The sequence below is a fragment of the Semicossyphus pulcher genome, unplaced genomic scaffold (assembly GCF_022749685.1).
Source record: "Semicossyphus pulcher isolate SPU_LCO1_2020_fin unplaced genomic scaffold, fSemPul1.0.p SCAF_28, whole genome shotgun sequence".
Classification (NCBI taxonomy): Eukaryota; Metazoa; Chordata; class Actinopteri; order Labriformes; family Labridae; genus Semicossyphus; species Semicossyphus pulcher.
In genome coordinates, this window is record NW_027211702.1 from 2552547 (window position 1) to 2579053 (window position 26507).

The following is a 26507-nucleotide window of genomic DNA, read 5'->3' on the forward strand; positions in this document are numbered from 1 at the left end:
AAACTCCTCCTGTCAGTTCCCCTTCAAAGCTCCACCCCCTAAATTCATTTTGCACATTGCCATTGAAAAGACAGCAACAACAACTGACTAATGGGAAGCATTACGGAGTGTCTTCTTACAAGCTTTGTTGTGGTTTTGAACTTACAAATTTCACAATTAAGAGTAAAAGCAAAAATGCAACTTAAAAATATAACCCTCATAAATATCTTATAATGCAATAACTTACATACTACGTCAGAGTGTTGGTCTACAATGAATATTTTAATATTTGCTATTATTTGCTATTATTGCAAACATCTCTATTTTTTTTTTCCTTCCTGGCAGAAATTGACTTCCATACTCCCTATAACAATGATAGAGCTGATGTGATGAGACTATATTATATTCTCACAACATATAAAATCATAGGATGTTACATTATTAACAACACCTCTATGCTTTCTAGAACAACCACTGAGCCACTTGCCTGAAAATAAGTCATTGAGAACTGATCAATTGTTTTTGCTCAGTCTTTAAAGATTTTCATTCTGCTGTGGGGATTTAAATTCAGTGGAAAGCTCGATCCTGAGCATGTGAGAAAAACGGGACTTAGAGAGGCAGAAACAAACACGTTCATTAATGTAAAATATTTCACTGAGGTCACTTGTGTGCTGTCATTAGATGTAAGAAAAGCAGAGTTCTATAATTAAATACAGTTTAACAGCTGAACAGAAAGTGCAGATAATAGTAGTTACATTTAAGCTGGAATTAATTAAACACATGGACAATGCAGTAGACTTCATGTAGCTTACATTGTACAATGGGTTCCTCCAAATGTAATATCTCCATTTGGACATATAACAAGAGCAAATGTAATCACAAACAGAACAGCATAACAAACAGCAGCATTATGCACTTTGGCACCTTTGCTAGGCTGCTGTGCTGTGCAGTGTGTGTCTGTGTTTAAACATACCTTGCGTCAGGCCTGCAGCTTTAGTCCTGCAGAAGTAGCATGCAGTGGGTGGACCTTCACAAACACAGACAAGTAACATGAACATGGAAATTCACAGTTATACTCAATCTTCATGAGCATAAATGATCATAATACTATTTCATTGTATTACATGAGAATATAATAATATTATATTATACTCATAACATTGCTCTTTATTTTTATCTATTCTTATTTTTATTCTTCATTGCTTACTTTTGAATTTTGGAATTTCCCCTCTGGCGATTATTTTATTTGATATTACCTTATAACTAATCTTTATTGTATTATAACATCCAATACAGCAGATCGCACTACAGGTTGGTGGTCTACCAGCTGGGCATTGCTGCCTGATGCACCAGCAATGGTGCCTTTAAAGGTGATATTCAAGCGATAAGGCTTCCCAAGAAGCTTGTACATTTATTTTAATAACTATTTTAATTTTTTACATCTGCACTGTAACTTTTACTCTTATATTTCCTTTATCATTTTTTTAAAAAGGTAATTGATATTTATTTACTCTTACTTATTTTGACCTATTACTTAATTCTTTTAGCTTAATCAATATAAAATTACGATGGTAAGGCGAAGGTCAAATATTGCAACAGTAGGAGTCTGGGACTCCAGGGTCTGGGACCCAAGAGGAAAGCTAAGGAAAAATTATAACTGAGGAATTATAATCAAAGATTGATTATTGCTTTGAAAAATTGCATGACTGTAACAACTCCAAGGGTTTGGAACCCTTACAGGAGAAAAGGTAGTTCTGGGAATAACTTCAGGGTTTGGAATCTGCAGATAGAGTAAGCATACCGGTATACTGTTGTAGTGTTCTGACTGGACCTGGACTTACATCTGAATATATTTGGGGGGGTTATACACTGTTTATATTTTATCTTCACTTTGCTTTTTAATGTCTCATTTTATAATGTGATTCTTTGCTTTTGTTGTCTTGTGTACAGCACGTTTTTGTCTTGTCTTGTTGCTGAAATGTGCTTTATAAATAAACTTGCCTTGCCTTATAATGAGAAATAACTTTTTTGAGGGCCAATATTTACAGACAACAAGCAAAAGTTTTTATGGAGCATAAACACAGATCACCTGACTTCATTTAAAAGGCTACAAAATAGGTTAAATATTCACTGGACCTTTTACCACTACCAAATAGTATCAGATATGTTTTAATACATGGAGGTATCCTTTCATAAATTACTCTTCCGGGTTCAATGAATTATGTATATTTAGCCTGCAGAATAACACAAGGATAGGCAGTGTTTGATCACCAGAAAACTTCACGTGACATTGACAGTATTTGATTAGGCTACTGTATTTCCAAACCAACACTGTTTGCACAATGCAGTGATGCTCTCCAAGCACAACGTCTGTTGACGATTTTTAACATCTAAAATGTTTTCAAAATGGTAATACACATAAATGCATTACATTTAATACATAAATCATATTCTAATCTTGTATCAACGTCCAGGAAACATTTCAAGTCCTCAACACCAACGCTAGTCCAGATTTAGGAAATACACAATCTGTCCACAAGATGTCGCCCTTGACCTTCCTCCCAAAATATAAATCCTCTCCACCGCTTCTAAATGTTTACCGACTCTTCCATTCTGATGTTTTAACAGAACATACTTTGACAAGTGTATTTTGTCGAAATTGATTTTATTTTATTATTTTAAAAATCCTGTTTTTTCGTTTAACTTGTTATCTCTACACGTGTGACATTAAGAGGTCATGTGGAAAAATCTGTAACGTCTGAATATTAATATGCCTTAATAAATATAGTCAGAGTCAACAACTGTAATCTCTCAGACTGGTTTGGTGTGTGTTTTGGTGTGTGCTATGGAGGTGCTAGAGTCTCATGATCTCCTGGTAATAGAAATCTTGCACACAACACGGTCATACACGCATTACTTCCAGTAAATCCTGTAAATCAAACATTGACAGGTGGAAATATTGGGAAGGATTTTTTTTGATTGAATATTTCTTTTGTCTTTTTTGATTTTATATTAAAATAAAATGTATCAGAATTTAAATATGCTATATATTTGTTTATAATTTCGATTTCGTTCTTAAATAAACCCGAAAAAAGGTTGGATGTTGGAAGTAAATTTGTTAAATAAATTGAAAAGCTCTTCTGGAAAGTTTATATTTCCAAACTTCAGCGTCAGTCTTTAAACATCACTTTACGTTGCCTCGGAGCAGTGGGTGTACAGAGAAGGCCCTGTGTTTTTCTACGCAAATTTGCACCTGCATGTCGGCCTTTTCATTGGCTGAAACCACAGTCAGATTCTCCTGCGGAATTATCTGATTGAAAATCAGGGAGGGGAGAAAAAGAAAGAGCAACAAGTGTGATGGTGTTACACTGCTTTGCTTTCCTGACTTTTAGGAACGGATTTTGCGACGAATTTGAAGCTGATTCACACCCAAATAACGAGGAAATTATTGGTTTATTAGCAGCTAACTTCAAGTTTCACTTCGACGGGAGCCTGTTGAGTTAACGGTGAGTCTGTGAAGACTAAAATTCAGTGGAAAGCCAGCTGGAGTCATACTTTTGTAACGTTTTATTACTTTTTCTCAATTAAAACGATCTTTTCAACTGTGAAAACTAAGAACTAACTAAATAGAACTAAAATATATTTTTAAATATATTTCTATTTGGCTACTTAAATAGCGCGTGAGTTTAATAAATGGATAAAATAACAAAAAAATAGAATAAAATGAAATAATGGCGGAGCAGCCGACCAATTAAAGAGTGATAACCTAACGTTTATTAAATATGAATGTAGTACAAATCTTGTATTTAGTCTAAACCTTGTAGTTTAAACTGTAAGGCTAACACTTTTTGATATTTGTCATTATTTATTATTGTTGTTATTTTAATATGAAATTGACATCTAGGCTATGCGCCATTCCAACATACACTTTTAACGTTATTTTTTTCGCCAATGATTTATTTTTGTTTTTACAGGACCAACATGCCGCGGTCATTTCTGGTGAAAAACAAAAGGTTGCAGTCCTATAATGTTCACAGATCATATGAAGACGAGCCGCAGGCCCCCGTATGTACAGGTAAGACTGGAACAAGAGATAACACTATCTGAATATGTGAGGAAGCTACGGTTAGGACTGTTAAATTACTTTCACTGTTTTAAATAGTTATTTATCAGATTAAGAAAAAAAAAACAGTGAGCATTTATAAAGTCTGTATCATGTCTCCTGCTCAGCACTTTAAGGACAAGTACAGAATAGGTGTTTCCTATTCAAACAAGATGTCCTCCACTGCAGGGTTTTGTTTTAATAGTATATTTACTTGCTGTTTAATCACACAGAGCAATGTCCTCTGCTTGAATCAATCACACCTTTATTTGTTGTGGATTTGTAGAAGTCCCACCAGAGGTTCAGGACAACACAGACTCCTCCGACGAGCCTCAGTTGGAGGAGCAGTCTTCCCCTGCAGGTCGAAGCACATATGAGAAGGAGGAGGAGGAGGAGGAGGATGAAGAGCCTGAACGCCCCTTACCTGCTCAACCAGAGCCAACCAGACCCCCTGTGGCTCTCACACAGCCCTACTACCTAAATGGTGAGCTGACAAGAGTACATTTATCGCCATCTTTTAAAGCAAGGTCTGCCTTTTAAGTTTAAATCAGAGAGTTAAGACTGTCTGTGTGCACCCTCAGAGCCACACATGGCAGGGTTCCCTCCGTACTACAAGCCGCCGTATGGCTGGGAGCCAGTGCCTTCCTCCTTCGAGCTCCGTCAGATGAGTTTCAGCCCCACAGTCCTGCAGCATGCCAGCAATATGTACGGCACCCACCTCAGCCGCAGCCCACCGCCCCAGCAGCCTCTGGACTGCAGCACCCACTACTCCCCCATCTCCAACACCTACCACTGCATCACCTGTGACAAGGTACACACCACACGTTCCCCTGCACTCCTGCATATATTGTACAACAGTAAAGGTTAAAGTAGCTGTAACATTTTAATGTGAAGCTTCTTACTGAGCAACTGAAAGATGTAAAATGTAAATATTCTTTAAAGTAGAGTCACTGCATCAGTTATCAGGATAATGATATTAATGGACTAAATGTGCTTCAGGTGTTCTCCACGCCCCACGGACTGGAGGTCCACGTCAGGAGGTCTCACAGTGGAACGAGACCTTTCGGGTGCAACATCTGCAGAAAAACGTTTGGCCACGCTGTCAGTCTGGAGCAACACATGAATGTCCACTCTCAGGTAGATCAGCGACTCCAAACAGTGCAATATAGAACTTTAATATATCGGGGTGCTACTGCAATCTGGATTTTCACTTTAATAATATTTGGGACCTGTGAGTGTCACATTTAAAAGAAATGTAAAACTGTTTTCATTAGACTTTTGCTGCCTGGTAAATGCCTGCATCTTTGAATCTTAATACATCCGGTGTTCTAATACAGGCTTAAAACTTTTAAAGGGAAAGGACACTGATGACATCTCTTTTCCATCATTAGTGTCATTTTCCCATTTGAATGGCGTGGAGCAAACAGGGAGAATCAGTTTGGTCTTGTTGTGTGTGGTGGTGCTGGGTAACAACAACAACAGCGGAAAAGGGACAGGTTGTCCCTCTGCTGAGGGCAAACACGCTCTGAATTCAGCTTCTGAAAAGGTTAGCTAACGTAACAAATGTCGAGCATCGAGGTCAGAGAGTCAACACTGTTTTGAAATGAAAGTGAAAGTGATTTATTGTACGGTGACGGTCTGTGGTTTAAAAGTATAACAGAAGGTAGGAAGTTTAGTCGATGGTAATAAGTATATCAAAGATCTTTGCAAAAGAACACAGTAAATAAATAAGCACAGTACAAACGTCAGTCAGGTCAGAGTACTGGGTTTAACTGTCTGTTAAAAGGTTATAGTAACAGCTGAAGATGACTGAAGACTGTTATAGCTACTCATAGTGGCAAATTGTTAACTGCCATGTGATTAACAGTAAGTTGGTTAAATGATAATTTTATGTCAGTAAATCCCAGGTTTATGTTTTACAATGTTTAACTGGATAAAAGTGAATTTTCCTAAAAGATAATGTCATTTTATTTGTCAAATTACATTTAGTAGCAGTTGTAGATGAGCGTTTGATCATGCTCGATGATCTTGTCTATACCACTGGGATTTATGGAATTGACGATCGTCAAATTTTCATTTTCCCGAGCAATATGAGGGCTTCTTGTTCATGATGGCGTGCTCAGATATTCTTTGTCTACTGGGCAAACTCCATCTGCTGATGAAGATCATGTTATTTGATCAAAAGCACCAGAACAGCTGCTACATGGAGGTTGTGGTGAAATCATTTAATCAACAGTATGTCTTCAAGCTGAAACTAACTCTCAGTCTCATCTTTTCTGACACTTTCCCCCCTGTTGTTGATGATTGTGTAACCCTAATTTTGCTTTTTTCTTTGATCAGGAAAAAAGCTTCGAGTGCAAGATGTGCGGAAAAACATTCAAGCGCTCCTCCACCCTCTCCACACACCTGCTCATCCACTCGGACACGCGGCCGTACCCCTGCCAGTACTGCGGCAAGAGGTTCCACCAGAAGTCTGACATGAAGAAACACACGTACATTCACACAGGTGCGTCTCAGTGTGCATGATAGTTTTACAGCAGGCATATACTGTGTAATTCCTGTAACAATAAAGAAATAAAATGTACAAGGCTCCACTTGCTGCTTTCCAGGTGCAGCATGCAGGAGTAATATAACTGCTGATAAATCAGAAAAAGAAACTTAAACAAATGTCCGGTGGATTTGCATATCTGGCTTTCCTGCTTCACGCAGAGCTCTGTAAAAGGAAGTCTATGCTGTCGACATTGGTTGCCAATGAATGTTTGACAAATCTGAACAATGGCATGATTCTTCTTCACCTAAAGATATTAATGCAAATTTGATCTCTCTGGTGAAAAGCACCATTTATGGCACAGATGACCAACCTGATTCCCCCAGAAGCAGTGGAAAGAAAACTTGAAAATTATTGTGTGGATTTCTGACAGTTTTTCCTTTTCTTATTTTATGTCAGGTGAGAAGCCCCACAAATGCCAAGTGTGCGGCAAAGCCTTCAGCCAAAGCTCCAACCTGATCACCCACAGCAGGAAACACACCGGCTTCAAACCGTTTGGATGTGATATTTGTTCTAAAGGCTTCCAGCGGAAGGTGGATCTCCGCAGGCACCACGAGAGCCAGCACGGCATGAAGCCGAAACTTTAACAGGAGCAAGTGTTTACAGGCGTACAATCAAATTCTATTCAAATGATAAACTGATATTGATGCTACTTAGATGTCTGGATTATTGTGGATGGCTTTAACCGTAACAAGAATAAGGAAGCAGCGATATAAATTTTCTAATTGAAGGTGAATTAATTAAAAACATTGTAACCTGTATGAAGAAATTGTGGATTCAGATGTGTTAATATATTGGAAGTAAGATGTGTTTGCATGTTAATAAGTTGTTGTGATGTCATGTTCAAAATAAGTTTGGACTGAGGAACATTATTTTTGTTTCATGTAATTTATTTAAAATATGCCCGAGCGATTTTCTGTATATTTGTTAAAATGTGTCCGTTGGTTGATGAATGCTTTCATCTGAAATAGAGGATGAACTAAGAAGCAAAATCTTTGGTTGTTCTGTTGGAGTAAAGACGTGCAAAGCCAGATAATATATACAATCCTTTGTGCCCCCGAGGTAAAATACAGGTGAACTGTTTGTCTAAGACGAGCACTGTAAACACACTTTTTTTCTGTTTCTGTGTGTTTTTCTGAGTCACTTTCCTGTCGGAGCAGGATGTAGAAGGATGTGACTGTGGCCTCAGGTGGAAATCTCTTACGGGACCAGAGATAATGTGCAACGGTGTTATCCTGCATTCAAATAACAGTCCTGGAACACCATGCAAATCCGAGGTCAGAGAGCTATTCATACCGGAGAGTCGGCTGGAAAGCAGAGGAAGGAAAGTTAGCAGCGAGGTGTTTTATGTTGTTTCCTTGTTATTACTCGAGAGGCAAAGCCAGCTCTATAATCTCAGTAAAAAATCAGAAGTGCACAAACTATGAGCTATACCAGAATGAATTTTGGCCACACACCCTCCCAGCGTGGCTGCTTGGCCTTTACAGTGTGCGGAGTCGAATGGGATACAGGGATTAAAGAGAGGCTGAGGAAACGGATTGATTACTTAGTCAACTGTCACCACACCCAGGCAGCCTGTTGGATTTACTTCAACAAACAAATGGCAGCTCTGAGGACGATTCACCACCTTCCTCAAACACCAAACCTGTTAGGACATTAAGCTGCCCGAGGCAAATCAGATCATCACCTGGGCCGTCTAAATCTGACTGGATCAACTGCTAAAGTCACGTCATGAAGACACTTTGTTTCAATTTAATGGATCCCAAATGAGATCCTTGTTTGTTATTAGTGTGATGATTTATGGACTCATTTTTGATGTTGTGCTTTCTGAAACAGGCTGGCCTTTTGTGAAATGGAGTTGTGTTTTGTAAGGCGATGCACGGGTCAAATGACTCTGCAGTAGACCCGGGTAATTATCGCCTGGGCTCCTATCGGCATTGATGGGAACACAAAACCCGTGTCGACACACTAATCTCCGCCCCCTTTCCGGTGCGACACTATGCTCTGTCGGTAACTTCTGCGACTCCTTGTCATCTCAGCTACAAGTTCCGCCCGTCTCCGTCTGAGCAGCGCTCGAACATCGTTCCAAATTTGTCGGCACCGAGTTTGATACACAAACTGTATGAGTAATAGATAATCAATCAATCAACAATAAAGACCTAACCACCGTAACATCTTCACTGTTTACTAACCCTGTCTCTGGCGCGTTTGTGACGTCAGTTGGTGACGCAGGAGAAAAGAGACTGAAAACAGCAAACTCCATTGGCAATGGGAAAACTATCAACGTCTATAAGCGGGTCTTTCCAGGTCTGAAAAACCCACGTCAACGCGCTAATTTCGGTGAGAAAGGGGTATTAGTGTCAGCCCTGTGATTGACTGCCAATCAGTCCAGGTATAACCCCGCCTCTCACCCAATGGCAGCTGGGATAGGCTCCAGCCCCCCGCGAGCCTGAACAGGATAAGCGGTATAGATAATGGATGGATGTGTTTTATGAAAGTTGTTGTGCTCTATGACATGTTTTATGTTTTGTTAGAATGTTTTGTATTGTATGAAATGCTGAGTTTTGTATATTTGCTTTGTTTTTACTCTCGAGGTCATACAGTTCTATTTTAATGCAGGGTTTTAAAAATAATAATATCATGATAATTTTATCATACAGTGTAAAAGTGCATTCACTTGGCTGTATCCTGGGGGAGCCACTGCTGCAGAAATCAGTGTCTGTGTGGGGAGAGAGAGAGGAAACATGAGGGCTTGCTGTCTGGCAAACAAATCTGAGGTCTATATGCAAATGTTGTTGACATTACCAGGGCAACAGGGTCCGTTGTGATCCTGTGCTACAGTTAGACCGGCTGCAGCAGGTGCTGCATCCTGCTGCAAATGCCACAGAGCAAATCAAAATCCTGCACAGGTAACCAACAGAAAGGAGAGACGGAGGATCATCTTGGGTGGGACTTAACAAACAGGACACGGGTCCTGGAAGGGGAGGGGCCATCCTGTGGGGACAGCCTGGGGAAAAACGGGAGAAAAGGAAGGAAGGGTGCAGGTGTATGGCTGTAAAAAGCTTCATGTCAGGCTTTAACACAGATGTCAAAGTGTTTATGTGGTTGTTCATTTGCATGTACGTATGTCACCGAGGCGTCTTGTTTCGTGAATGCTGAAAAAATACCAGATTTTTTTTTGTTTTCAAACAGTCCTGCTCTTACTGAGCTGCACAAATATGGTTTGCAGTGAGTCATGTATCTTTAACATGAATGACACTCGTTGCCTAAACAGAGGAGTAACTGCAGAGAATCTGATATCTGAGAACAACCCACACACTTTTAAGAAATCAAGACACCAATATCAGCGCTGTGTCTCAAAACCAGCACAGCCCACTCCAAATGTAGCACTGTTTCTCTGTAACACAAACAAACTCACATACCTGGCAAAGAGGCAAAGGGCTGAAATTTGTCTTGCAAATTGTATGCAAATGAGCCCTGGCCGGTACAGGATGGAGGAATGGCTGAAACTGCCCGAGGCATCTGAGACACATTCATGGAAGTAAGAGCGGGAGATCCCCAAGCAGGGCCATGCTCTGTCCCTGTGAGATCAGAGGAATGTCATTATTTACTATTGGATTAATCTGTCAAGATCTTTAGTCTAACCGGCTCTTGTTTTGGATATAATCATTATCAGAAAGAAATCTCTTTAACAGTTGTAGGACCCTGATTCATTCTCTTTTTTTTAAACTTTAAATCTGGTTCTGTCAACTGTGTCAGCAGTTTTGGATTCACATGACTTTTTCTTTCATGTTTCTCAGTGTTTAAAACAACCATTGAAATGGAAACCTTTTGTCTTTTAAGTAGGATTAAATGTGACAGAGAAAAATCTGTGTAATGACAAGAATTCAGTCCAATACTTGAAACATTAAAATAAAAGGAGGTCCAAGTGTTGTGTAAGGAAACAATGTTGATTCAAAGATTAGCACACATATTGACGACGTTTGGAACGTTGGCTTTAATGACTAAATGAAATCGTGTTATTCAAGTGTTCAGAAAGCACAGGGGAAAAGACAGAGCAAATAAATGGACCAACAAAAAGGTACTACACTAACGAGCTGCTGTTTATGTGCTTTGACAGAATAATTATTGTGTAATTATATAAAGAATACCAATGTAGACGTTGTATATACAATGTAAAAATGATTTTTGAGGGTAGTAAATAAAATTCATGGAAATTGTGTAAATTATACTGAAAGTATAGAAGTCCGTAAGTGAATTAATTGAAATGATTAAAGTTCACCTGCATTACCTAATTTTCAACAGTAAAAATTGCAACCCAAAATAATATAATAAAATCTAACCAAAGATATCGGGCCTGTACTGCAAAGTGCGCATGCGTTAACGACTGTTCTTGGTTGCAGTATCGCCGGTGTCGGTGTGCCATTGAGGTTGAAGTTCAGATTCCTGTTTCACATTCTGCATGTATCATAGAATGAATGAAAGTGTTTATATATTTATTAGTTAGATATACAAGACGATTTGTAGTCAGCGTGTCCGTATGTGACAAGAAATTGAAATTTGTAGCCCTCTCTTGGCGGTGACACTGGCTGACTTTCCTGAATATTATTAAGTAAATTAACAGGAGCAGGCTAATGTTGTTGATTACAATTTGTTTTTATTTGAGCATCTTGAATTCCCGCTCCCAATTCGCGTTGTTGCCTCACAGAAGGTTCCTAGTTCGAATCACAGTTCGGACATAGGGGGCGGCTGTGGCTCAGTGGTAGATTTGGTCGTCTTTCAAACAGAAAGGTCGGTGGTTCGATCCCTAGCTCCCTCAGGATACATGTCGAAGTGTCCTAGGGCAAGACACTGAACCCCAAATTTGCGCCTGGTGGCATAGCCAATGGGTACGAATGTGATATCTGATTGACAGTTGGGCACTTTAGGTAGCAGCCTCTGCCATCAGTGTATAAATGGGTGAATGTGACATGTAGTGTAAAAGCAGCTTTGAGTGGTCACAAAGACTAGAAAAGCTCTATATAAGTAAATACAGTCCATTTACCATTTACATAGTGGGCCTTTCTGTGTGGAGTTTGCATGTCCTCCCTGTGCATGTGCGGGTTCCCTCCGGTTACACCGGCTCCTCCCACAGTCCAAAGACATGCATGTTAGGTTCATTGGTGACTCTAAAATGGCCTTCAGAATTGTCTTGGTAAAGTCAGTGTTACTGACATGTCAGTAATCTGTCACTTTTAAAATTGGACAAAAATATATGAGTAGGAACGACAAGTGTCGGCAGATTTCCTCTGTATGACTGGGCACAGGAAGATCACATCCGCTGCTGTCAGACAGTGTGGGGGTGTGATACTGTTTGATTGGCAGTGACAAAGTGTTTCTGTCTCCAACACGTCATGCACTACCATAGAAGTGGGGTGATGACGCTTACAAAAGGTCACGCCCACAAAGTGTCACACAAGATTGACAAAAAGAAAGAGCAGTATTTCCTGAGTTTACATTTTCTGGGATTTGATAACCTTTTGATGACCTTTGAACTCTTTGCTAACTCTCCATCAAGGACTGGCAGCAATAAACACCCTATTTGCATTCATTCTCAATAAATCTCTTATATTTTGTCAATATGTCATTGAAATGCCTGTTTCACATGCCAATAAGTGCTCACACTGGATGGGTCAAGTTGGATACTAAGTGGTCTCGGATGAAAACCATGTTGTATCCCTGGAACCACATGCCATCCCCGTCTTTCTGCCCTGATTTCTTTCAGACTGACTTATAAAACCAAGCAAACATTTAGACTGTTTGTGAGAAAGACTTGGTATAACTTTGTCATGAATAATAATCTAGGGATGGAAATGTCACTCTGTTGGTTGACCACGATTTTGACTTGACCACAGTGCCACTGGTAGCAGGTTAGCATTCCCTGTTATAGAGAAATGTCTATACAGCTATTGTATGGAATGTACATATGTATTGTATGGAATTTACGCACAGATATCCAGGGAATGACTTCTAATAACTTTGCTGATCCCCTTACTGATTTACTCGCTCGATCATCAGGTAAAAATTTTAATGACCAAATGCCTCCAAATAGTAATGCCATTCCCGTATGCCCAAGCTGTTCTTTACATCCATCCATGCATCCATACGTTTATTATCTATACCGCTTATCCTGTTCAGGGTCGCGGGCAGGCTGGAGTCAATCCCAGCTATCATTGGGTGAGAGGTGGGGTTACACCCTGGACTGATCGCTAGTCAATCACAGGGCTGACACAGAGAGACAGACAACCTTTCATGCTCCCACTCACACCTACGGGTAATTTAGAGTCAATAACGAACCTAACGCGCATTTCTTTGGACTGTGGGAGGAAGCCGGAGCACCAGGAGGGAACCCACGCAGGCACGGGGAGAACATGCAAACTCACTTCATCCAAACTGGGATTCGAACCCTGTGAGGCGACAGGGCTAGCCACTGCACCACACTGCAGCCCTTACTCTTTACATTTGATCAAATTAGCAAAAGTTAGCATGCAGACAGGCTTAATCATGATTGGGAACATGGTAAACACTATGCCTTCATGAAAATCAAACGTTTGGATTGTCAGAAAGAGCATGTTAGCATGCTGATGTTGGCATTTCAAATACAGCCTGGCAGAGCCACTAGGCTCTTTTTTTAAACTAATTATTTAATAATCTTTAATTTTCAGGAATATAAAAATTCTGCAGAATATCTTAGTCATGGTGCACAAACATATAAGATTAATGACATGGGTTAGAACCATCAATTCTGTAGATGTGTCGTTTTGACAGAGGCATGTAATATAAAATGTTATTCCTGTCATGTTGCCTGACATTCACGGGCAGAGCTTCATTTCAAAGACACCTGTTGAATAAATTAGACAAGCGCAGTGAAAGCAATCACTGATAATCTTTGGTTTTGCCTACATAAAATGACAAGGCTTAGGGGTGTGGCCTGGTGTCAACATCACATATCCATATATGACCATACATACATACAGCTTTTCTAAGTGGTAAACAGCAGCTGCAGGTCCTGTGGTTGAAGCTGCAGAAGCTGACAGACGGGATGCCGAGTGGGAGCAGGGGGGGGTGAAATCTGAGGGTGGCAGGTTCTTTCAGAGTTAGCCGGGCGGTACAGACTGTCTGATAACCTTATCATGGCCTCCCCACACTGTAACGGCTGGATCAGGCCAGCAGACTGCAGGGAGGAGCGGACAGGCCTTCAACAGAGATAGCACCAAGAGCTGGACTAATTTGCGATGGATGATGGCCTGCAACAGAAGGAGAAAAACAAAAACAGAAAGAGATAGTCAAAATCCTTCCGTCACCACAGAAAATAACAGATTGTCAGTCAGAGCCTTGGATACTTTGAGTCCCCTCCTCCTTTAAAACACACAAGCGAGTCAACCAAAAGCAGCACATTCTTGATCTCCAAATTGGGAATTTATCATTCTTTTCCCAGTCTCTACAACTGCACAGGAATACACCACTCACAGACATCTGACAGAACAAAATATTTCACCAATATTTCTGACAGTTCTTCAAGATAAAATAAAATAAACTATAATAAAATCCAAATGATCAAACTCAATCGTGAGTGATTTATCAAAGTGAATATAAGATGTCTATTCACCCACAATGTTAATAAATCAAGTGTTACGTTTGAACTCTTTCAAAGGTGTGAGAAAAGAAGACAAACGAGAATCTAAGTAAACACAACGTTACATCAGGACATAATTGCCTTTACAACAGCATCTTAACTAAGTTGGTAAACACACAGACAGAACTGTTTCTTCTTTCTTCTCTGAGGGGATGACAGTGTGTTGACAGTTTCTGGGAGGGACACCTCATAAATCCTCTTTGCTGAGGTCCTTCTGACAACAGTGGATGTCTCCTTCTGACAATGCAAATATACTTTAGTATAATCCTCAGTATAAAATAATGATGGCTACACAGTGAGACCATTCACATGGATTCGGGGCATTTAAGGAAAGTTAGTAACTTGATGTTGATGATGATGACTTAATGACTTGATGTTTTAGTGTGATGGAATCATGACATGACTGTTTCCCCGCATAATGACTTGCTCGAGGTTTCCTTCATCGACTTCATTTTGTTTGATATACACCGCCACCATGTGGCCAAACATGCATATCGATTTAGATATTACAGCTACGTTTAAAATAATTGTAAACTTACTTTCTTACTTAATGGATAGGACAGTCAACACAGAGAATGTATAAGTATTACGGTGTTATTTGCATAAAATAATTAAATTATGTAAATATGGAGAAATTTAAAAAGAAAACTGAAAATAGTTAAAAAGAAAAAAAGGACTCATTTCTTAGACAATAGAGTACGATTCTACCAAATTGCCGGAATGTCACTGAGTTTCAATCCGGCATTTAAATAAATATTTTATGCATTGTATTACTTTTACTACTTCTATTACTTTCTTTTACTTCAGTTAAAAACCGATATAGGATACTGATAAGCATAACAACAATTCTCAAATATGGCTAACTTGTTCAACATGAATGTTAATCTCAAAGGGTTTGGACAACTAACGTGTGTTTTAATTGCTTTTTTTTTTTTTACTTGGGTTTTAAATTTCGCTCATTTTTTAGTGTTTAAAGGAGTAGGCTAATATACGGGAGCACGTCTGGAGTAGGAACCATAATTGTGCATTATCGTTTCCACCCGGCGTTATTTTGCAGTTGGACACACGCTCATGCTCCTGTGTTTTGAGCGGGTTCGGTCATATTGTAATATTTTTTTTAGCGTCCATTGCTCTGGTGTCATTATAACTATGAAAAGAAATACTGTGTCGGATTCCAGAGAGTTGAAGCTGGATTTTACTTTGAAAGAGCTGACTCTTACCTGTCAGACTGAGGATGTCGATGTGCCAGGCAGCTCGTCCTCTGTGGAGCTGCAGGACAAGAAACTGGTGTGTGTGGAATATCCGGCGATGGTCACCAGTGCGGACAAGATGCTGGAAACTCTCGGGGGTGAACAAACAGTGACTAAAGTAAGCACAGCATAACTTAATGGAACACACTGTTGTAGGCTAACCATAAGTCCGTGTTTTTTGTTATTTACATTGTGGAAACCTGAAAATTCTACTTTACCGTTCACCAGTTCATTTTCATGCACTGCCCTACGGTGTTTTAAAATAACTACATGCCAGAAACTGTAAGACATACGAAGACTGTATATATTTTATTTATTTTGTAATTGGAAGTATGATTCGTTATTATATTGTGCAGTACTAGGCAGTAAACATACTGTGAAAACAATGATAGTTACGTTTGATTTTGATCTAAGTGTGTGAACATGTTTGCTCTTTTTAAATCTTCATCATAACCCTTGTAGCTAAATTGCACTAATCTGTTACTTGACTGCATTTCCTGTTGATCCCATAGACTTTCAATCACCCCAACAGACGTCTTGAGCTGCGTTACAGGCCCCAGGACCCTTTCTGCCACTCTCTGTGTGGAAACCGCTTCCCATCAAGCAACCTCCTCCTCAGAGTGCGGCGGCGCGTGCGAAAAAAGGACCCAAAGGATGCTGAGATCCACATGGATGTTGTCGGAGTCATCGGAACAACATACAAATTCCAAGGTTGGATTAAAAGTCCCAATAGTGTGTGAAGAGAATTTTGATTATCTGGATAATATTTATTGCTCTATTCATCTCCCACATGTCCCCCATCAGCCTTTTACCTATTAGTTGTTCTGTTTCCTTTTCACTACAATCAAACACATGCAATATATTTGAAATTGTGTTATCTTTGTTTTTATGATTCTTGTATTTGTCTCTTAAAATAAACCTTCACTCCTTATCAGATAGTAATTGTTAGAACGTCTATAATATTAAAAAAAGGAAAGACCTGGGGGGAAAACAAAAACCTCATAAAAATTTGTTTTTTTGTTTAAATGTTGTGTTTGTTATTTGCAGGGATGGCAGACTTTCAGTGTCTCGCTGTGCATTCAGAAGATGGAAATAACGTGTCTTTGTACGACAAAATCATCCTCCGCAAATCAGAGAATCAAGAGTTCTTTGAGAAGCCCATGCCTTACTTTCTACCACCGGCCATCTTCTCCCGCCTCGACAGTCCTGTGGATTATTACTACCGGCCGGACATCTGTCAAAAGTCAGTGTGGTGGCGCTGTCTGAGAGACATCATTTACTCGGTCAAACCTTACAGCTTGTTCCCATTGTCAAGTGTAATTATTTGTCTTGTGTAGACATGCTGCTAATGCTGATTTAGGTTCAGAAATGTCTTTATAATATTTCTACGTCTTCCTTTCTATTTACAGCCAGGTGCCCATCAACAAGTCAAACTTCATTGGTCTGAATCGCGCTCGCCGGCCCCACAATGCTATTTTTGTCAGTTTCACTGATCCCACTATACCTACTGAGAGCCTGGAGGCAGCAAGGCTGAACTGGACGCGAGTCTGTGTTAAGGAGAATGACAAGCAGACGGAAGAACATTTAAAAAAGGTATGTCTGCTGCTGTAATCATGGCTACCTGTTACTGAAAGCAACACACACACTCGGATTGCTATGGTCACTGTAATGTAAAGAAATCCTTTACTACAGAAGGGACCATTTTGTACATAAGAATCCAGACTAGCCATCTGAAAGCGTCTTCATACAAATTTAAATTCAGGGCTCAAAAGATGAGATTAAAATCTGACTCTTTAGTTCAAAAGAAAGCCTATTTCTCACATTTTATAGACTAAACCAGGGGTCTCCAACCTTTTTTCATCTGAGAGCTACTTTGAAAAAAATGAAAGTGGCCAAGATCTACTTTACATCGCTGTAATTGCTGGTGACACCCCATGTTGATTCTTTTGTTGACTGAAACGTTGGTACCACGCGGAGGCACACACACTTCCCACTCCCTGTGGAAATAGTATGTTTTCTGCTTTGTCTTGGCGTGGCCACCTTCACTGTCCATCATAAATCTGGCTAAACAGGCTAATAGCACCGAACTCCTCGCTTTAGCTCAACTAGTGTACAGCGTAACTGACCCGACCTGTCGATGTAAGTTGCTGCAACATTGCTGTTATTTGTCAGATTCAGACATTGACAAACTTGCCAGGAGCATCACCATTTTTTTATATTGACAGCTGGCCTATTTTATTATTTTGTATTGGAGGGGGTGGGACATCTGTGTATTTGATTGAATTGAAGTGGGAAGAGGCTTTCAAGGTGCATTTATTGTCGTCAGATTTTTTGTACAGAGTCTGTGAACCTCTTGGCGAGCTACTAATATCCAGGCCGGGAGGTACTTGTTGGAGACCCCTGGACTAAATGATGACTAAAATATTCAAAAAGAAGACTATGATTAGTTGCCGTCCTGATATTTTCCTCACCTGTTCTGTCCACAATATTTTTGTTTCTCATAACTTTCATGTTAGTGTTCATACTTATAGTTACCCTTGTTTTGAAGATTTCACATTTTATAAAGAAATGGGGCATGTGAGAAGTCAAAACTGAAACCATCAAGGTACATGAAGGCTTAAAGGAGCCCTGATGGATTTTCTTGCAAACATCTTTTCCATTTACGCTCATTGTTATTTACTAAAACTCATTATGTATCTAAAAGCTGAAAAGCTGCAATGTTTTTTTTTTATTCTTCTCTAACTTCATTTAAATTCCCTTCTAATGTTATGTTACACAGGAAAACATTACACATTACATTAACACTGGTATGCCTCACCATCACTTTGAGGGCTTTTATCTTATCTTAAACCAAACTTTTTGTGTGTAGATGTTTGAGAGCCGTCCCATCTGGTCACGGAACGCAGTCAAGGCCAACATCAACATCCACCCTGAGAAGCTGAAACTGCTGCTGCCTATATGTGCCTACTACATGGTGAGCTGAGGTGACAGAGTGTGCCTGCTAACGAGTGTGAGCCTTCATTTCAGGGGGGAACATAGACAGTATTCAATGCTTTTTCTTTCATGTCATTCAGATACACTTCCAGGGGAAGACAGGGAAGCTTAAATGAAGATTTAGCACTAATTAATGGAATCAAAGAGGCTATTTTATAGATTCCAAGCAGAAATGTTTTCTTTATTTAATACACACTATATTAGCTTCTAGCATGGCATATTTTTTTTAGACTGTGGTTTTGATTTCAAATTACCTGTAATGAAATCCAACACAATAACTCCACAAGCTACTTAACAGATTTGTATAATTGTTTTCTGACAGAAAAAAAAAGATGAAGTCCAATGGAAATCAAGTAAAATTAAGAGGGAGGATGAAACTTTAGTTTTTTGCCCAATTGTAGATTACACTTCATATTTTCTTTCGTAGGTGACAGGACCTTGGAGAAGTCTGTGGGTGAGGCTGGGCTATGACCCCAGAAAGTGCAAGGAGGCGAAGAAATACCAGCTACTGGACTTCAGAATCCGATGTAGCACCAAGCATGGTGAGAACCTCCAGCAGTGCAGGAGAACAGTTACAGAATATTTCTGTGGAGATTTTCTAAATAGATTTTTTTTATTGAGCTCTGTTCAGAGTTACTATGGGGTTTCCAATTCTGACATCAAAGATTAAGAAAGTAAAGTACTATATTATAAGATCAGATTGCATTAAATGGAGACGATTAAAATGATCCAAAAGTTAAAATATTTAGTTTATTTTAAAACAAGCTTTCCTCTTTAATACTTCAGCTGCCAATTCTGTGATGTCGCACACTACTAGTTTTGTTTATTGAGTCTTAATGCAGACTCAAGACCTGTCTCCCTCAAACTGATTGCTGGTTCCTCTTTGTCCTACTCTCAGGGTATTCATTATCCGACATGCCAGTAAAAGCCAAGAGGAGTGCCCTGAACTACAGTCTGCCTATCACATTCAACAAAGCAGGTGAGTCATTGAATTGTTTGAGATGCCCGGCGTATCGGCTACAAAAACTGCGAAAGCAATTAGATTGTACCACTTCTAATAGGATTCCCAATTAATTAGAAAGATATGGTAAAGAGCTCACACATCCAGAAGGAGCTCGGAGTAGAGCAGCTACTCCTCTGCATCGAAAGGAACCAGTTGAAGTGGTTTGGGCATCTGATTAGGATGCTTCCTGGGAGGTTTTCTGGGCATGTCCAACTGGGAGGAGACCCTGGGTAGACCCAGAGCTCACTAGAGGGATTATATATCTCATCTGGGAAGCCCAGCCTGGGAACAACTCGGGATCCTCCAGGAGGAGCTGGAAGACATTGCTTGGTAGAGGGATGTTTCGGCTAACTTGCTTAGCCTGCTGCCACCACCACCCAACCCTGGATAAGCAGAAGAAAATGGATGGATGGATGGTTGTGCATTCTATTCAGAAATAGCCACTCAAAGAGTTTCACCTCCTTTCTTTCGCACAGGCTTTTCCTGAAGGATTGCCTATCCTTTCTAGTCAGTCTGCTCTGCCCACAAAGGAGATGATGTGGATAGTAACTTGTTGTCCATGGCCTTAGCCCATACTTTTGACAAAGGCTCAGTTGAACACACACATGATTGTTGAGCTTCATCTTTGTGAGGTTGCAGGAAAGCCTAATTATATTATTAATTATATATTAATTATATAATTAATTATATAAGTGCAGTTCATTTATAGTGAAAGGATTCATACAAAAGCCAATCATGTCTGTCCATGGCCTTCCTTTACAAAAGGCAGATCATCTAAACTGTTCAAGCTAATTCAGCTTGTGCATCCTCAATGTTAAACTGCTGAATGCTTCCAGAAATGTGGATGTGTTTATGTTTCTTTAATACGTGTTAATGTTTAGGCTCCGTCAGGGAGTTTTGTGAGCTCAGGGACGGTCTGTGTTCAGAGGTGTTCCAGAGCTTCACATGAGCAGAGTCCGAGCACTGAACTGAAGTGCATATTAATGATAAATGGTAATAGTTACAACCTTGCAGTCAGAGTCTCTACTGAAACACTAAGTGCAGTTTACTGACAACGTGATGTTTCTTCCAGGTCCTCAGGTGGCTAGCGTGATGGAACTTCCTGCTCAGGAGGGTCCGAGCACCAGTCAAAACCCTGCCCCCATTTCATACCAGCTGAAGGTCTGTGAAGGCCCTGCATGGTGCTCCATTACATGCTTGTTTCTTGCTCTTGTTGGGAAATGTCAGAACTTTTATTTAAAGAATTAATACTTCATCGAAATTTGTTCAAATTATATCCTTTTTTTTTTTTAGTATACTGACATATGAACACATTAGATTATAATAGAGAAAGATAATAAAGGTCAACTTATCTTTTGAAGAAAGTCTATAATGGACAGTAAAGAGTTATGTTATGATATCTGCTGCAATACTAACTGACTTTCGTTTTATCTCCACAGGAGTCATCTTATATTTTCAGAGAGGGCATGCTGCCTCCTCACAGACAGATGTTTTACCAGCTCTGTGATCTCAATGTGGAAAGGTACATAACAGTGCTCATCTCACTAATGTCTGCTAGTGCTAGAAAGGTCCTAATTTAGTGTTGTTTGAGGTAAAGATTTAGATTAAAGGCATCTTACATTTTTTGTCACTTATTTTTATAGTTTACAAAACATTTTTTTTAATTTGTGATCACAATTTTCATGAAAATTGTTTAAAAAATTGTTTAAATTCGATCTAAATTGCTTTTAGTTTTTCTTCTTCCATATTACTTGGATTATGGTAAAATGGTACTGCACGGTGGCGCTGTCGCCTCACAGGTAGAAGGTTCCTGGATCGAGTCCCGGTTCTGACAAAGAGGGCCTTTCTGTGTGGAATTTGCATGTTCTCCCTGTGCATGCGTGGGTTCCCTCATAGTACTCCGGCTTCCTCCCACAGTACAAGGACATGCTCTTTAGGTTCATTGGTAAATCTGAATTGCCCGTAGGTGTGGGTGTGAGCATGAAAGGTTGTCTGTCTCTATGTGTCAGCCCTGTGATTAACTGATGTACCTGGTGTAAACCAGGGTGTACCACACCTCTCGCCCAATGACAGCTGGGATAGGCTCTAGGCCCCCCGCAACCCTGAATAGGATAAGCGATAGGGCTCTTTTTCATATTTACAGATTCTCTGGAGCAATACCGCAATGTGGAAATACTCTTTTAACCTTTGGCCCATTTACAAAAATGAATATTCTATTAAAATAAATGATTAATTAATGTGTAAAGGTAGGTCCGATTTTACGTATGCAATATACTGCTTGTTAGCTTCACCTGAAATGAGATATTGTATTTTATTAGTTGCTAATATTTTGTTTAAATGTGTCTGTAAAATTTTAAAGCTCCTATGAAAAACTTTCGGTCTGTGGTGCTTTTGGCGAAGTGGTACATGCTGATCTTGTCCTGTACTTGTGGAAGAAGTGTTTATTAACAAAAAAAAATAAAGTAAAATAAAGGAAGAAGGCTGATTACAGGCATTTAAAACAACTATAAAGATAAAATCAATCTTGTCGGTTTTTCTGCTGCTGGACTTTTGTAGGTCATATAGAGGCATCGCTATTAAATTCAGGAGCTTTACAATAACAATCTTTGTATTTTAAGGCTCTATATATCACCGAATGGGATAACACAATGATGATTGAGCCTATGGCCCACTGATGAAAGCCTTTGCATTTGCAGTATATAGTATTTTTATTGACTGGGTGTCTGTGCGACATTCGCCAAAAAAAGTAACAAGCAGCGCCCAGTTAGTAACGTGTTTCCCATCACCCAGCAGTGGTTGGTCTGCCAGAGAGGGCAGGCGGAGCACTTTTGGTTTCTGTAAGCATTGCAAGGAAACGGTAATCTACTATGGCTGAACAAACAAAGAAAAGATTGATGACTACAGATACAACTTCAACAATAACTGAAAATCCAAAGAAAAAGAAACATATGCGACTCTCAGATGAAGGCAAACAGTCCACAAACTAAAGTGAGGAAAATCAAGTGTTAGAACCATGACATACAGAGCCAGCCGTAGACTTCTGGTTAAATCGGGACGCATGCTCCAGCTATTAGCGATTATCGCCAGTGGGTGGCGCTCAAGAGCACGAAACTAAAATCCTTGAGATTGGAACTTTAAGTAACTAAAGGTAAAATGAACATTGTGGAATATAACGTGCAATAAATGTTAATACTCGTGTAAAATTTTGAAATACTTGTTCTTGTGCAGTAGTTGAGTTATTTAGTTTGGCTGTAATGCATCTTTTTGTTTGTCTCCAGCATCAAGCAGGTGATTGACAAGAAAGGTCCTGACCTGGTGTGCGACGAGCGGGACGGCTGGTGTGTTCCCGGCACCACTGACAGGCTGAGGGACATGATCTCAGCCATGATCAAGAAGATCATCCGTGCCCAGAAACCATGTAAGTAAATGTGCCATTTTTCACCTCATGGACACTATGTCCTTTTCTGATCACTGTGTGTGATGACACATTGACCACTCAGACGGTTCCCCTGAAAAAGCACCTTACTCGTACCCCTGACTAATCATGGCAAAAAACAGTATAAGGGCTGGTGTATTAGCAAGCCGTCCTGCCTTGCTTCTGCGTTAGCTTCTGTTCTGCTAGCTGTCTCTGTTCAAGTTCTCATTCAGGGATTCTTACATTTAGCCATGTGGCTCGCAACCTGTTGTCTTCTGACCCTCTAAAATGAAGGTGTGGCTGCATAAGACCTCTCACAATTTACGGCCTTAGTGTGGCCCGATACTTGTGAGCAGCTCTACCAAAGAGGGATTTTTTTTGGACATGCTAGCGAAAAAAGCTTGGGAGATGGCAGTGTCAGTTTTTTTGGCCTAGAATGAAATATCTCAACATCTACTGGATGGATTGCCAAACAGGTTTGTACAAACATTTAAGATACCTAGAGGGCAGAATTCTCAGGACTTTTCCTATTGCACTCCTATGGGTTGACAATTGCTGTTTTTAATGTAATGTCTCAACCAAATACTGTTTATAGTTGTTTTTAGAAGTGGGCAACGTCTGGTTTCAAAAGTGAAGCTAATGCAGAAATGTCTTAAACCTGCATTCTTTCTGATGACCAGCAGGGGGCCACCACACAGTTACAAAACAAGGTCAAAATGTATTGAAATAAATAAGAAAATAACCCTACATCTCAGTTTATTTATAAACTTTGTAAACATTTATATAATGAGTTGATGGTCTCAATTGTTTTCTTCAATACAGCATGATGTTAATTTGAGTCCCATTTAGAGTAAAAATGACAATAAAGAAGGGTAAGCGTTCGGGCGAGGCTATGATAGAGACAAAACGATGCATATCCACACTTACAAATTCCAAAAACAAGATGGTAACATCCATCACTGACACTGAATTTCATGTACTTTCATACAGTGTTTGGTCTCAAAAACTATTGGATGGAACTGCATTAAGTTTATCACAGAAAAATAACTCCATGTCAAGATCTCAACTTTTCATCTAATGTGGTCACCAGGTCAAAGTGTTCATGGTTTGTCTCCCCTATGCTCAACTACACCAAACAAAGCTCCTCTACCAAGGCTACTACCAGGGCCCATTGTAATATACCATGTAGTAGTTGTACCTTTGGGCAGTCCCATCGTGCAGCACGTAGCTGGAATCAAACCTTTTTCATAACAACCATATTGGCTGTCTTAATGAGGAATAGTACATCGTTTTACTTATCATCTGTGTTTATGTGCTTTTGTAGGGTTATGATGACGTGTTTGTGCTCAGCATATTTGCTTCTCTGTTTCTCTATATTTATATGTTGCATATTTTTTATTAGCCATCAATCTGAGGAAAATGAGCCTGCTTTGCTAAATGCAGCACAATTACACAGTGTACCCAAGTGCTCATGTTAATTGACATGCATTGTCCCTTTTTAAAACCAAACATATCTCTTTTTTTGTTAAATACTTTATTATCCAAAAACCTGCAGAAAATGACATTCCCATCAGCCACAGCTCTACTTCGTGTTAAGTGGTAATTAGCAAATGTTAAAATGCAAACATGCACTATACCTGTTAAACATCAGCAGGTTAGCATTGTCCGTGTGAACATGTTAAAGCATTGATCACCACCATCATTTTAACAAGTAAAGGACTGATTGTTTTTTTTTTAGCTTTGAACTACTAAAAGTAATTTGTTGCTTTAATAGTGCCTCTGTGCCTACGACTGCCTAAGTCTTCGGCACAGAGGCACTACTAAGCAAAAGTAGATTGAAATTTTCTTCAACTATGGAGATTAAAACTCCAGAGGAAAGGTGAAAAAACCCTTCTATGACAAAGTACACTGTCTGATGAGGTTAGTGCAACATAATAGATAACAAAGGGTCAGCAGTTGTGATCCTACAACAACTAAACACTGTCTTGAGGAAGTGTATTCGCCTTACAGTTTGTCCCCTGATGTTGTTTCTCCCTCAGCATTGCCAGAATTCACCAAAAAACGCAGACGCGTGGGCCTAAATTTAAGATCCTCAGATGTGGATAAAGAGGAAGAGGTGCAGGACGATGAGAACAAGGACGATGATGATGAAGAAGATGACGATGATGATGAGTTTCAGCCATCTGAGGGGAGTGAAAATGAGATGGAGACAGAAATGCTGGATTACATCTAACAAAAAATGAGCATTTTGAGGATGTTAATCTCAGCTGTTAATATTTTGCATTATTCATACCTGTAAAAGGTGATATGTTTGAGTTATTATTTGAGTGACATGTAAATAAAAACAGAAGTTTTCTAGTAGTTTGTGTTTGAACCTTCCTTTTTTGATTTAGTTTATTGGTGATACAGTACCACTAACATTTTTACTTATACACGTAGGGAGCGAAGGCTGGCCTGTGTGATCTGATCTAACAGAAGAGCTACTGTAGCTCAAAGTGCTGAAAAAGTTAATGCTGGTTCTGATAGAAAGGTGTCAGAACACACATTGCATCACATTTTGTTGTGTATGGGGCTGCGTAGCCGCAGACCGGTCAGGGTGCCCATGCTGACCCCTGTCCACTGCCGAAAGCGCCTACAGGGGGCATGTGAGCATCAGAATTGGACCACGGAGTAAAGGAAGAAGGTGACCTGGTCTTATGAATCAGTTTTCTTTTACATCATGTGGAAGGCCGGGTGTGTGTGCATCTCTTACCTGTCACCAGGATGCACTATGGGAAGAAGGCAAGCTGGCAGAGGCAGCATGATTTTGGGCAATGTTCTGCTGGGAAACCTTGGGTCCTGCCATTTATGTGGATGTTACCTTGACACGTACCACCTACCTAAAAATGATTGCAGACCAAGTACATCCCGTTATGATATTCCCTAATGTCAGTGGCCTCTTTCAGCAGGATAATGTGCCCTGCCACACTGCAGAAATGGTTCAGCAACGGTTTGAGGAACACAACAACAAGTTCAAGGTGTTGACTTGGTCTTCAAATTCCCCAGATCTCAATCCAATCGAGCATCTGTGGGATGACGTCTTGGTGCCAAATACCTCAGCACACCTTCAGAGGTCTAGTGGAGTCCATGCCTCGACGGGTCAGGGCTGTTTTGGCAGCAAAAGGGGGTCCTAAACACTATTAGGCCGGTGGTCATAATGTTATGGCTGATTGGTGCTACAAATCCACTGTTGATGATAATCTCAGCCTTGTCTGCGGCTCATGTAGCAGAGTACAAAGCTGAGCCTTTGAAAAACTTGTGTAGTCATATAGGTGCAAAAAGGTGCTCAATAGAAAAGAAGTATTTGCAATCCAGCTCAAATTTCACTAACTGGGCTGCCATATTGTTAATCAGTGAATATTCCCCTCAAAAATCCAAATTGGTTTTGGTCACAGCGAAGGTACAATTATATCTAAACATCATGACCCAAGAAATATACTGTCTATTGTCTTTGAAAGGCCGTATGCCTTACACTTGCTGTATATACCGTGCATCCATTATT

The 26507-nt window shown here is 39.8% G+C and overlaps 2 protein-coding genes across 2 annotated transcripts; both read left to right on the plus strand.

The window, feature by feature from the left end:
* The first annotated feature begins 3384 nt into the window (after window positions 1-3384).
* Window positions 3385-7528, plus strand: gfi1b (growth factor independent 1B transcription repressor). Its single transcript, XM_069677314.1, has 7 exons — window positions 3385-3485; window positions 3954-4054; window positions 4368-4565; window positions 4663-4892; window positions 5081-5218; window positions 6422-6587; window positions 7029-7528. The coding sequence occupies exons 2-7, from the start codon at window positions 3961-3963 to the stop codon at window positions 7214-7216; spliced, it is 1014 nt and encodes a 337-aa protein (XP_069533415.1). The 5' UTR covers window positions 3385-3485; window positions 3954-3960; the 3' UTR covers window positions 7217-7528.
* A 7916-nt stretch (window positions 7529-15444) lies between these two features.
* Window positions 15445-25293, plus strand: gtf3c5 (general transcription factor IIIC, polypeptide 5). The gene is made up of 11 exons (XM_069677281.1): window positions 15445-15672; window positions 16067-16265; window positions 16602-16797; window positions 16964-17147; window positions 18424-18528; window positions 18976-19090; window positions 19447-19527; window positions 20624-20712; window positions 20991-21073; window positions 22830-22969; window positions 25006-25293. The coding sequence occupies exons 1-11, from the start codon at window positions 15454-15456 to the stop codon at window positions 25197-25199; spliced, it is 1605 nt and encodes a 534-aa protein (XP_069533382.1). The 5' UTR covers window positions 15445-15453; the 3' UTR covers window positions 25200-25293.
* The last annotated feature ends 1214 nt before the right edge of the window (window positions 25294-26507 follow it).

What these genes read in the sequence shown, in the direction of transcription:
- gfi1b (XM_069677314.1), top strand. Translation starts at nt 3,961, where the DNA reads ATGCCGCGGTCATTTCTGGTGAAAAACAAAAGGTTGCAGTCCTATAAT. An exon ending in ACAGCCCTACTACCTAAATG is followed by an intron (nt 4,566 to 4,662) that starts GTGAGCTGACAA and finishes GTGCACCCTCAG; the next exon opens with AGCCACACATGGCAGGGTTC. An exon ending in ACACACGTACATTCACACAG is followed by an intron (nt 6,588 to 7,028) that starts GTGCGTCTCAGT and finishes ATTTTATGTCAG; the next exon opens with GTGAGAAGCCCCACAAATGC.
- gtf3c5 (XM_069677281.1), top strand. Translation starts at nt 15,454, where the DNA reads ATGAAAAGAAATACTGTGTCGGATTCCAGAGAGTTGAAGCTGGATTTT. An exon ending in CGGCCGGACATCTGTCAAAA is followed by an intron (nt 16,798 to 16,963) that starts GTCAGTGTGGTG and finishes TTCTATTTACAG; the next exon opens with CCAGGTGCCCATCAACAAGT. An exon ending in CTATATGTGCCTACTACATG is followed by an intron (nt 18,529 to 18,975) that starts GTGAGCTGAGGT and finishes TTTCTTTCGTAG; the next exon opens with GTGACAGGACCTTGGAGAAG.